The sequence below is a fragment of the Rhipicephalus sanguineus genome, chromosome 7 (genome assembly GCF_013339695.2).
Source record: "Rhipicephalus sanguineus isolate Rsan-2018 chromosome 7, BIME_Rsan_1.4, whole genome shotgun sequence".
In the NCBI taxonomy this organism is placed as follows: Eukaryota; Metazoa; Arthropoda; class Arachnida; order Ixodida; family Ixodidae; genus Rhipicephalus; species Rhipicephalus sanguineus.
The window spans coordinates 101,144,960-101,158,444 of NC_051182.1; the positions used below are offsets into that span (position 1 = coordinate 101,144,960).

At 41.0% G+C, this 13,485-nt stretch overlaps 1 protein-coding gene across 1 annotated transcript in view; it reads right to left on the reverse strand.

Annotated features, from left to right (window-relative positions):
* Positions 1-3,209: 3,209 nt before the first annotated feature.
* Positions 3,210-13,485, reverse strand: part of LOC119399675 (mitochondrial dicarboxylate carrier-like) — a 31,223-nt gene continuing 20,947 nt past the window's right edge. The window contains 2 exon segments of the mRNA XM_037666497.2: positions 3,210-10,559; positions 11,725-11,781. Coding sequence (XP_037522425.1) covers positions 10,455-10,559; positions 11,725-11,781 — 162 coding nt within the window. The 3' untranslated portion in view covers positions 3,210-10,454.

Below are 13,485 nucleotides of genomic sequence, written 5' to 3' on the forward strand. Positions count from 1 at the left end.
CAGAAGCGAGGAACCCGGGTTGGGTGCGAGAACGTATTGACCTGTAGAGCGCGAAGACACCTGTCCTCATAGGCGTGCGCACAGGGGGGGGGGGGGGGGGGCGCAAAATCTGCCCCATACATTGACTTAGTATAGGGTGGGGGGGGGCGCTGCGATGAACCTTTGCCCCCCCTAATGGGGAACCCTGCGCACGCCTATGCCTGTCCTGCGCTCTAGGTAGTGACTTGTGTGCTGGAGGATATACTTTACCATCCAGCGGCCGTGATATAAACTTGCTCAGTTTAACAAAACATTCTTTTAATTCCAAGCAGCAAAAATTGCACTTGCACTTTCTCCTTTCTAATTATCCGCAAGTCAAAACGAAAAATAATGTACACCACAGTATACGCACAGAGACTTTCGCCAAACATTTGTCAATTAAAAGTTAAATGTGTCAAAGTGGCGGTGACATCCACAGTGACTTTTCTGACATGCTAAATCTTATTTTAATGTTTGCAGGCGTCCAGACAAAGATAGTGCAAAAAGCTATTTTAAAATGGTTAAGTGCGTGTCCACGAACATGGACATTACTTGTGAACATCGTAAAAACCAAATAAACATTTTTCTTCCCTACAAGCACAAAAAAACACTGCATTTTATGTAGCGAACTCTCGACTTCTCTTTGCAATGTTTGTTCCAGCGCCTCAAAGTATCTTCAATTTTACAAAATTCTGGTTACTTCTGAGAAGAATCTTTTCTTGTGTTGTCGTAGGCAGCAGGGTTGGGCTGGTCAGCGCCTCCTCTGCTAGCCTGCTTTCGCATATTTCTGCCCCCGCTGGTACCATGCTCATGTTAAACGTCTTTAGTGAAATATTGCGCAAAATATTCGTGAGGAGACTAAAAGTCTTTCGGATAGGAAACTTCGACATTTTAAATTTCTGTTTCGTTTCGTTTTCGCAACCTGCGTTAGACCTGACATATTAAATTGCACTACATACGCATAAAATAGCGTTTGAATTACACATCTTCCTTCTAGGAACTTTGTTCTATTTCCGAGTAGCTGGCGTAACCATGTCGCTTTCTTCATTTTTGGAAGACTAGGTCAGATTATTCGCTCAACAGATCGTGTAATTAGTGGTCATTACCCGCATATTCCTGTTCATCACATTTTGATAAAACGCTTTCTTTAACATTGCGGAGACCTCGTTATTAACGAAATACTGTGCTGCAAACTACATAAATGTGTAAACATGTACGCGCGAACGTGGCGCGTAGACATGTTGGAAGGGTCCAGACTCCAGCGATATGGCTGAAACCACTGCGGGGGATCGGCCATGAATCGTGTGGCAGCAGAATTCGCGAAAGCAAAAAAAAAATGCATAGAAAGATATAATTTGTAGACAAACGAAACTATTAGAGTGGAGATTTTGGTATCTTTATGGAATGTGGACAGGCCGGGCCAAGGCCGGTCAGTGTTATGGTTAGATGGTTCAGAAAGGTGAATAGCCTAAATTATGGCCACGCTATTCTGCATAAAGTTTTGATAGAAGAATTTATGAAAAACTTAGGCCTTGGTAAGCGTGACCTTCTCGCCGCCATTTTCTTTTGTTTGCTCCAGCAGCTGAAGTTATCTGCTGTTTGATTTTGGTGTATGCGTAAAGTGCATACATATTCCGCGACGCAGGCGCGAGTTTTCGATGGCAATGAACAGTTTGCTGTTGTGTAATTTGCTTAAGAAGTCGTGTCCTTGAACGTGGACACTAGTAATGAAAAGGTTAATTTCCGTACTAACTAGCGTATGACACTTTAATAAGTAAGCTCGAGTGCAACTGTGAATGCATCCCCTACACAACCATTAATTACATGGATACAAGAATTTTCGCCATGTCCACCACTGTGAAATTAAGAGCACACGATGTTTAGTCAGGCACCTGCAACTTCGCCCACGAACGCTACGTCGACGCGGAAATATTTTGACACAGTTAAAGTTTCACTGAAATGGCTAATTAACGAAATCTTTTTAATTATCGACGAGAAGGCTGTTTATATGAAAAAGTTGAAGGCACTCATCAATTTATGCTATACACTTTTTTTTTATAATCACAAAAATCGCACGTAATTTGAGATATTCATCATCGAATTTCGATGGTGAAATGGAACCCAGGGTGCTAATCTGGACTGTCCAATTCCGCTATCTTGTCAGATTTCATAATGGCGGCATTTTAAGCCAATCGGAGAGGCCGTTGGCAACCCTCCGGGCAAATCAGACTTGACCAATGGCGGAATTCGACAACATGGCGGAATTTGACAGTATCCAGAATAGCACCACAAGCGCGCCGGTTGCGCAGGAAAGGCGCAACCTTTTTTTTTTCTTTCCTTCATTTTTCTTTGTTGCTTTGTTTCAGTGAAACCAGGGCTGTTTTATCTGATACTTCCTCTGCTATCCCTATGTAGAACAATCTGTATGTGGCTGGAATCGCTTCTCTACTTCCTCACCCAAACAGGAAAGTTTCCTGCCGAGATTATTTCCCATGTGAAACTGGGAAATTTTCGAGCTGGAAATATGACTTCCCAAGTGGAATTGACTTTCTAGTTGGGATTCGTTTCCATATCCATGCTGGAAATACGATTTCCAGATGGGAATGGTTTGTATTCCCAGCTGGAATAAATGTTTCCAGCTGGGAATGGAAAATTCCCCACGAGGAGAGCCGTTTTGAGCTGAAAACCAGGCTGGAAAGCCGATTTCCAGCTGCGAATTCACGTCCCATTTTCATATGGGATGTGAAAACTGGTCAGCACCAATGAGGTTCCTTGTAAAATACAAGTGCACGTGAAAGGGAGCGTGTGTACGGGGGTGAGCTGAGGAGCAAGATGACCATGCGCGCAGTCTTACTTCGCGTGGGAGAGACTCAGGTGTGCGCGCTCCAAGCAGAGTCGAAAACTCGGAAACGTGTTGGCCGCACGTGATTGTGGGAGATGTGAGCGTGCGTTATTGTGTTTGCACACTGAGAGTGCTAAATTAAAATTTTCTTATTACACAATCTTCGGGTGCACATTATCCACAACAGTGTTGCAGCAAAGTGTATGCAGCAATGACGAAAACTGTCGGGTGTTATATGAAACAAAGGTATCTTAACTTGCTGCATTAGAACTATCATATTAGCTGGCTCAAATGCTCCACTGATGAGAGGCGTAGTTACGAAACTGTGACGTGAAATAGGCAAGAGCACTCAACACCACGACAACATTTATTATTGCGTAACAGGGCGACACTGTACAAAAATACATTTACGCAAGCGCTATTTTTGTGCCTTAACACGTCCCACCCTAGTACACAATAGGGCAACCCAAACAAAAGAAAAAATATAGAATGATCTTCGGGCCAACTTTTAACAAGAGAAAGATCGTGTTCCAAAAATATACTTATGTTTTCCGTTTCACAATAATCAACAGACAATGCGTACAGGTGAAAACCATGGAGTCATCTGCGGTATGTCCATACTTATGTTTTATCTCTGTCCCTCTAAAAACTGAACAAAGCCAAAGAAACAGATTTGATGGCATACCATCACACACGTCCTTCATGTGACGCTGGAGTTCTTCAAAGAAGTGGTGAAATGCTCACATTTCCACAGACAAATACCAAGCCATCAAAGGCATAGTAGTGGCCATGGCGGAAAACACCGGAGCACTCGTGATAGCCCATAAAACCGTGGTATATAACGCTGTACCAGAATACCTTACACAACACCTCACAGAACCACAAGCAAAGGCTCAGCAACAACTGCATGGAGCACATTTCTATCATATTTTCATTCAGAACACATCAAGAAACGGCATGTCTATTTCATGCTGCCCGGTTGCAATGCAGTTGCCATTGGCAAAATGAATACCATAATGTATCCATTGTAATTAGTACGTTACAGGAACATTTCTATTACCAGGAGTGCAACGCAATGATTGTTAAACATAAATTAGATGCACCAAAACCGGGTGAAATACTCCAGAAAAGTGCACCACTGATTTAGCACTTAACGCTACTGACTAGATGGTTAGCACCACCTCCATGTATACAGCTCACAAACTATAGCCAACAACATCCATTTCGCTTAAGGCGATGCTCATGCACATCTAGATATGGCAACAGAAAACAGCCACCGTTTATAGTCACAAATGCTCATCAAACTAAATAGTTTTACTTAGTGCTATACATTCTGAAACAGCTTACTCATTATCTAATTTTCTTATGCAAACAACACAGCCTTATCTCTTACATAACCTCAAGGAATCACACTATGTTCAGAACTTGTTGCTTGCTCACCTGCTTTCAGCGAGATCTGATGCTTCATGATAAATAACAGATTACCACATGAAGCACATAGTCGAGAGACCGTATGCCAATGAAAGCAGTGCTTTTATGCACAGGTACGCTTAAATATACCCCGCTATTATGAAATGAAGCACAGTAGTTTTGAAACAACAGCACGTCAACACAGCATCTACATTTCACTGTAAGCTCTTGCTCAACTCGCACCTTATGAGTACTCAACACTGATTCAGGAAATTTAGGATTGGAGACCTTCTTGTCTAGACGAGAATAGCAGTTAAGATAATCTGTAATATCATTTGAGAATACCCGTACACAACACATATATGGTGTTGTGCACTTGTCTATTTGCAATGGCATACCAAATTTCAAAAAGCACAAAAATCTTTAAAATAATGATTCTGGCCTTCCCAGAAGAAAGACAGTATGGTGCAAGCACACATCAACTGACAATTTCTACAACCAAGGCAAGCCATGGACAATTTCATATGTTCCTCTGTTTGGAGCTTTTCTGTTTTTAAATCCATACACTTCTATATTTACCTTGCAATTCTGGCACCTTGATACAAATACAGTCTAGTAGCTATAATGCTATTCCCACAGGGGCGTAGCCAGAAATTTTTTCGGGGGGGTTCAACCGCACTTTATGTATGTTTGTGCGTGTTTTTGTATGTGTGCGTGCATATATACGCAAGCAAAACTGAAAAATTTCGGGGCGGGGGGTTGAACCCCCAACCCCCCGTGGCTACGCCCCCGTATTCCCAGTATATAAGTCTATTCCTGGGGCAACAACTATGCAATGCTATAACTCACTACAACAGTCATAGTACCACCACCAAGCTGTTCCTTTCTACAGCTTCATTTCTAGGCATATATTTCTAGATCTTTGAAAGACAGCTTCCATGACACTACAAGCACTACAAGTGCAGAGCAACATGAGCTAGACAGTAACACTGTTGTACACACTTTGCAATGAGCACAGATGTTCGGCTCGCAACGTACACCAAGTTGCAACTTCCAACAATTCCCTTGCTGAGTGATTACATGTAGCTTTAACACAAGCAAAAAGCATCGGTGAGCTACACATCGTGTGAGACTTCAATACTGCTATACACAGGCAACAATATCCAGTGTGCAAATGAGCAGAACACAAAGCAACACCTCCATTTGATAGGCCATAGTGATGCCTACAATGGCAAGCCACTTATTTAAGGTCTAGTGTGGATGCTGTTCATTTTACATGGCAACATCAATTTCATATGTTATGACAACTGGGTCTTATAGATCAAGAAAGGGCTATTGAGATAGGTTGAGCACTTCTGCTAGTTGTGAGTTAAGCTTAGTTGACTAAAATATGAATAGCAAAGTTTACTTTAGTCAGAAAGAAATATTTCCCTAAGTGTGAGTACTTTAACTTCCAATCTGTCTTTTCGTCTATATCTAATAAACTTCTTTCAGCACATTTTAGGAAAAAGTGAAAACTGAAGGTCTGCAAGAACTGATGGAAAACAATTTTATGAAGAGGAAGGTGGCCATGGCCATTCGTGTCGAGTTTATTTGGACATTGGCTCTTGCTCTGGAAAATATGCAAACTGAGAAGTGCACCACTTCACCCCACAGTATGTCCTACACCTCTACACATCTACAGCATGCAAACTCTAGAAAGTTAGGAAACTATTTTTCAGAGCACGGTAATAGCTGAGCTAATCAACACATTCATGCAAATGAACACAAACTGACAACTCAAGCCAAAAAATTATCAGTAAAGAACAATTTGCAAATGTTTTACATACACTGCATGAAACACGCTGAAACAACTGTTACGCTTCTTTGATGTAACTTACTAAACAAATGTACTTGTTTTGAAAACAGCTCCAAGAATGCAAGATAAGCATGTGCAAATTAGTTATCATCACAACTCACGTCTATTGAGAAACACGTTTAGACTTTCCTTAGAGATTATTATAAAAGTGTTTCTTTGTGCCCTTCCTTCAATGTGCGTTTTTCTACTGCATAAATTATAGTCAGGTTGCATTTGCTTCGGAAATACCACCTTACAGCCAAACGCGCTCAGAAATAGTGCTTTCAGTTAGTGTGAAGCTTTGATGACATCTGTACCTTTCCCAAGTCCTTTGCCCTGAAAGCTAAAATTATATCCTTCAAAGTAATCCTGAGATAAGGCAACTTAAGTAGGTGACACTCAGCATCAAATTGAAATCCCATGATAAAGGTGAACGCGATTTCACTAGTCAACACTGCTATGCATTAGCACCAACTGCTGTCAGTGAGGGCTGCCCACAAGGCAGTACGCATGATCCAATAAATGACAATCGTTCGCAAGATTTTTCTAAACTAAAAGCTCTGACATAACATGCAGGAGATGCTTAAATGAAATGTAACACTTTTGAAGTAAGGTACCTTGTGTGGCTAACAAAGAAGCTTTATGACCTTTAAGTGACTCTTAATGAGAGGTTATTAAAGAACAAAGAAATAAAAACTTAACAAATCCGTGAGAGGATGCATGCCCCATCACCAACTCAGGTACTAAAGTTAAGCATCTGCAGAACATTAATCAACACACCAACATTCCTTTGCACTCCATTTTCCCTTTCGAAAAAAAAAAAAAAACACAGGTAAAGATGCAGATTATGTGAACACAACCATAACACTACAATGGAAACAGAAGCAACTGTGCTTACAAAGAGAATGATGGCCGTAGTTGTCATGCCTTAATTATTTCTACCATGGTACTAGAATAATGAACCAAAAACAGAACGCTAAACCTTAAATGTTATACTAGTTTAGTCAAATAACTCACAGTTTTTTACAGTGCCCAATATCTGAAAAAAGTAACTAGAGCATCCTTTGAAGCATCGTTGCTAGGAAACCGTCAGAAATGAAATCACGTAGGAAGATCACCTTCTAGATCACACTCATGAAAGATGACTCCATTAAAGACTTTGCAATGACACTAAGACAGGTCATGCCGGGTCTGCTAATCTACACACATGAATGGAATGTGCAAACTGGTCACACTTCTTAGGCAGTTGGGACATTTAGAGCGACAAGCTTGCGTTCCTGCGTAGCTGCTAACCTCTAGACATCACCTCGCCTTTAAAGCTACTTTTATACACCCCTTATGTCAGCTATGAAACTGTGCCCTGGAGCGCTGCAAGAACACAACCTGGTTTCGCACAAATTTATCTGTGCTTTCAAACCATGATGTGCGTTGATTCACAAACTCCATCACATTTGTGACTGCATCATATGCTATGAACAGCTTTCACAAGTGCCATCTCCAAAACCTGCACACCATCTTTCAAACTATCCATACGTGGCATTACAAGTTAGACAGGCATGAAGGAAATGCAGGTTTATCAAATTTCTATTACGACACGGCAACATTTGAAACAATGCCAATACACAGAGCCCTCACTACACAATTGTCTAATGGGTAAGAATGCAGCTAACATTGAACGTGGCCTCAAGATTGGATGCCTACCGATAATCCCGGAGGCCTTGCCATTTGCGAGCACCACATATTGTCATACATTCATATATTGTCATATTCATATAGTATCGTCACATATTGTCATATAGTCAGATGGTGTGCGTGACAGATCTCACTGAAAGGCCGACAGACAGTTCCATTGTACAACATGACACGACAGTTAAGCAACTAGCACCTGCATGCAAGCATTGGTTTACAGGACTCGCCAAACGCAAGCCACAGCGTCTGATGAACATTGTTCATTTGTTGCACATTCAAGCATGAAATATTTTTTTTCTAATGGAAACAAGGAAATTCAGAATGTGCCATGAAGGCAGCCCTAGAACTTAGAAAATGTCTACACATTTACGCTGAGACATTTTAACTGCTTGTTAACACGTGAACATGTTTTACCAGAACTAGTGCTGATAACTACGTGCTACTAACACTCAAACTTCATTATAACAGTCACAGCAGCCACGAAAATAACTTCGTTATATCCGACAATTCGTTATAAACGCTTATTTGCAACACTGCATCTACGGCAAGACTATTTTTCATTTACTTCAATACAACCGATAATTCGTTATATACGTGTTAGTTATATGGAGGTTTGAGTATTTGCATACCTAGAGAAGGAAGAACATTAAGACATGCACATCTATGTAACACCACTGTAGAGGTAGCTATTATCAAATGCCAACACTCAGAACAGAAACTACCTTTTCGTTTCAAACAGTGACAGTACTTAATGCTCTAACTAAATGCTTACAGGTTTACAAATTTAATTTAAGAGAGGCTTTTTTTTCTCTTGTGCAAGAAATAGCTAGGACCTAAAACCCCTTTGCAATGTTAAATTTGCCCACAGATTTGACTAGATAGATCACCGTTGTGCCTTAACTTAGAAAGGGAGCATGGCAAACTTAAAGCATTAGTCAGAAAGACATGGCATGGATTGCCACCTTCAACAATGCTAATAGGTAAAAATTATTCACCAGTGCATGCATTCTGATGTAAAACAAAAAAGCTAAGCCTTCCCGACTTTTTAAGTAATTTTTTTCACACATGTGAGAAAAGGCTTACATTCATGCTAACCTCGTATTTACCGTGGTACAAGAACTATTGTCTCAGTTCAGTTCCTTGGCATTCATCATGACCTTAAAGGGACACTAAAGAGCAAAACGATTTTTCTCGCATTAGTAAATAGCCTTCCATGATACCAAGAACACCACGCTTGCTGCGAGAAGACGCTTAATAAGAGAGAAAACGCGCAAAAAGAAAATACAGGTGGCGACACCACCTCGGAATTCCCGCACCATTTGCCGTGACGTCACATATTTTTGACTATCTATTTAGTGAAATATAAAGAAACAGCAATTTGATGTTATTCTTTTGCATTAAGTGCTCTAAGCACCACAGAAAAGTTCTGGCACACATTAAATTAACCAAAATAATTCAATAGCTATCGTGCCATGGCTTATTATGTGCGTTAGCAGTTAGTCTACAAAAAAAACTGAAACAAAATATTGATTGATTCCTGTTAAAAATATCAGAGGAAGTACTCAGCTCCTTGAAGAACCTCTCCATTTCCTGCATAGTTCTAATTTTGTCATTTACAACACATTTCGTTTTCCTTTACAGAATTACGGAGCTTGACATTTACAATAAATGATCAAGATTTTCTATCACCGAAAGTTCAAGTTGTTGCCTACACTGCTTTTTGTGACGAATGCTTTCAATAGAGCACACCTACAAATATGGAAAAATATTTTAAATTAGATGTTATGCTGCACAAAATAAATATAAAATGTCTGACCAAACACGTCACCTTGGTACAGACGTTTCGCACTACAGATTCATTAAAGGATGTTTTATGCATGATATTCACCTTATGGATTTTCTACTCTGTGCAAGGCATAAACAAAAATCAATACAGTTCTCAGGAAAGGAATAACATCTTCAAAACACTTGAAGCTGCCACTCTTACTTTCAACATCAAGATTTGGGTGGTTGAAGTATTTCACTCCAGATATTGTGCAATTCAAAAAAACAATAATAATTTGTCAGTATTCGAACTGCTTCCGTTCGTGTCCATAAATATTTAATTTGCAGCAGTAATCACAGGTTTGTAATCTTACATCAACTTAATGTCCGTGCATAGTATATTCGAAGGCACACAGTGCTCCCGTTTGATTATCGGAGAAGCAGTGTGCAAAATGCTTAAGCGCACAAACACCGGTTGTCAAGGCAACACAGCAGATGTGTCCCTTGTGTCGCTCTCGTACTTAAGCACAGAATATCATCCTGTGGCTTGCGATAACATTACATAATTTGTCTTCAAAAGCACCAATCTACGAAAACCGAGTCAACAGTGCCAGCGTAAAAAAATAATGCGAATTAGTAAAAGCATACAAGAAGCGCGAAGGCAGCGATAAACTCTCCTGAGCGTGAACAGCGAATGCAGCAATATACGATTGACGGAATTAGAGAAATAACAGCTAGTCCCCTCTCCCTTGCCCAGAAGCCCACGCCAGTCACTCGTAAACAGCGTTGACAGGCGAGTCATTTTGCTGGTGGACTCTCGGTTGATGCGACAGTCGGCGTCGTGCGCCCTTGGCGCGAATGCTGAAGCATGGCAGAGTGTGCGTGTGAGGCGGATCACTGCGTGTACCGGACTATGCCGAAATTGAGGCGCATTTGTTCGAGGAAGATCCAAGTCAGGATGGTGTGTGGGCCTAGTCGCACGAACGCTGGGATGTAGCCCTGAAAGAAGAAAAAAAATCAGGTTCTTTACGCCAATCCAAAAAGAGATGAGAAAAGAAACAGACATGTACAATAGGACCTCGCTGATACGTTTCATTTCCTTATAATTTTGCTGTCTTGTTTTCTTTAGTGTTTTGATGTTAGAGGTCCATTTGAGCAAAAGTCATGGTACTATATGTTGAGCTTACGTGAGCTCAATCCCAGCTTGACATCGACTCACTTGCAAATGCTCAACGTTTCAATTGTTCTTGTTCAATTGTTCAAAAGGGTTTAAAATGTCCTTTCTTGTTTTACTGCATACAGTATTCATTCCAGGTTATCGTGATTTGCCGAATTGCCTTATAACCTTCACAGTTTAGAAATAAATTGTGCTCCTAAGAGCAAAAAAAGCTATTTAGTATATTAAGAACTACATACTGTATTAGAACAATAATTGCATGTTTTAAATAAGCACATAAAACTACATAAGCAGTGAAAGTTGCATAAAACTCTGCTCAAAAACAACAACAAAAAAAAAACGTGTTTGTGAAGCAGGGTGTCCCCTTAATTTTACAGAAAAGTCGACCTTTTAGTGTAACACCAAGACCTATGCATTAATCGAAGCAAGCACAGATGATCGAGCACTTCAGCCCAGTACTATGTATGATCCCTTATTACATGTAACATGCACAGTAAATGTTTTTCTTAAAGCTATGGTCATATGATGCACTGTTACGTCACAGTTAGAACTTGCCTCGTTTTCCCCAGTTGTACAAACAAAAATCCCCTCCCCGCGCCAACATATTTGGAGTTTCATTGTACTACTTGTGTGGCTACGAAATTTAACCCACAACAAATGCACAAACTGGTTATCATGACACCCATCAGAAATGCCTTTCCGAAAGGAAAAACACGCTGAAACCAGATTATAACAAAGTCACTTTTTACGCGAAAATAACTTTGCTATATCCAAAATTCGTTATAAGCGTACATTCGAACCACTGTAGCTATTACCAAGGCTATCATTCATTTATGTCGTTACAACCGATAATTCGTTATATCCACGTTCGTTATATCAAGGTTTGAGTGTAAAGGCTGGTTGCGGCACTGCATAAGGTAAACTGAAAATGTTGAGATGCACTATTCCAGTAGCGGTTCCAACATTTCTGTTATCATTCCAACTCACCTTGAAGAACGCCATGACTCCCAATTTCTTTGTTTCTAGGGCGCAGTGCAATATACTCTGCCAAGAGAAGGTGAGGAACAATGGGAAACAAAGTACACGTCGTGAGCTCCGGGCTGCCATAGGTAGAAATTTGCTCTCATAAGCCCTTGTAATGCAAAACATCTTGACTGAGACCGAAGGCACATGGCCAATATTGTGAGCAAACCCATATTCTGAGAAGTGAAAAAAAAAAAAAGAAAGAAAACACTAAGTGAACACAAGAAATTGGTACAAGACATTTCTCGCTTCACATGCAATAGAGTAACCTGCTTAACCAATGTTTGTTGTCTACTGCCTGTAACCTATGACGAAAATTTCCCCCATCTAGAAGGTAAGTGCACAAGACTTGCGTTTATGAAAACTAAAGCAACTAAGCCCACAGGTATTGCTATGCCTTTTTTTGTTGTTATTTCGGACTTTATGAAGCTTATAAGCCTGCGGTTAGAAAGTTCAATACAGTCAAACCCGCTTATGATGATACCGTACTGGTTTTAACAATATGTCAATTATAACAATGAAAAGCTGCTGCACCACCAAGTTGTGTGTTTTCTATGGTAAAGTAACCCGCTAACTACAATGCCCCCATGTCGCGTTATGGTTTATAACAATGAAGTCTGGCTGCTAGGTGTCCGTGCTGAAAGGTAATGGAACACAATACCCTTGAAAAGAAAGAAAAAAAGCAAAAAATTTGAGCCGCTACACCCCCGCCAATGGCCGCCGGCCACTCATGCAAAAAAGTGTGCGACTTAGTGAAGGAGTATTGACTATCGCAACCGACAGCGTCGACAATCATTGAATCGAAGTGAGCACTGTTATGGTGCGGAACTGCTTCAGGAAAGCGTGCTATTTCCGAGACAGCAGTGACTCATACGAAGCTTGTGAAGCTCCCGCCGATGAAGTGATACCTCAACTTTGGTGCGCAGTTGATGAGGATGCTTCAGGACTTGAAGAGTCTCTGCATGTAGCAGACGCACTAGAAACATCGGAACATTTAACCAATGAGGCGATCGTCACGAATGTGCTTGCATCGGAGAGCGACCGCGACAGCGACGATGCAGTAGGGCAGGCCGCATCAACGTTGTCGTCGTAGGAGGCCCAGCAAATGATACAGTTTTCACGATATGTTTTCACGATATGATATGCTTTGATGAGGGACGTCCCTCTGCATTATGTGGAGCACCTGGACGCCTTGGAGAACGATGTCGGCAAGCTTTGCATAAAACAAGCAAGGCTGACGAACATGGTGTTTTCTCCCGCCAGCAAGCGAGAAGCACGTGGCGTGACACTTGTGGCGATCTCACCCCAGCGTTTCAAGATTTTTCAAGCTGATAGGCTGCTGCAGCAACCTTCTTGCATTTTGTCTATTCTGTGTAGTCCTTATTACCAATGTGCGTTGGCATATCCCCTCTGATATCATATTTTTCTCACAGCAGTCTGCCAACCATCTATTTTGCCTGTTTTCATGCAACCCGTTCATGACAATTATCAGTTATAACAGTGGCATTTTCGTGGCACTTACATTCATGCTAACCAACAGTCGTTACACGCGGCTTAGACCATACGGGAGGAGGTTCCATAGTCAAAGATCAAATAGGGACTGCCTATGTGAGTAATGCATACAATGTCACTTGAAATAGTGTAAGTTTGGGTATGTTGGTGTTCCACTTCAGCATCTAGCACACAACACAAGGACAGGGTAAAAAACAATGATGACAGGCACGA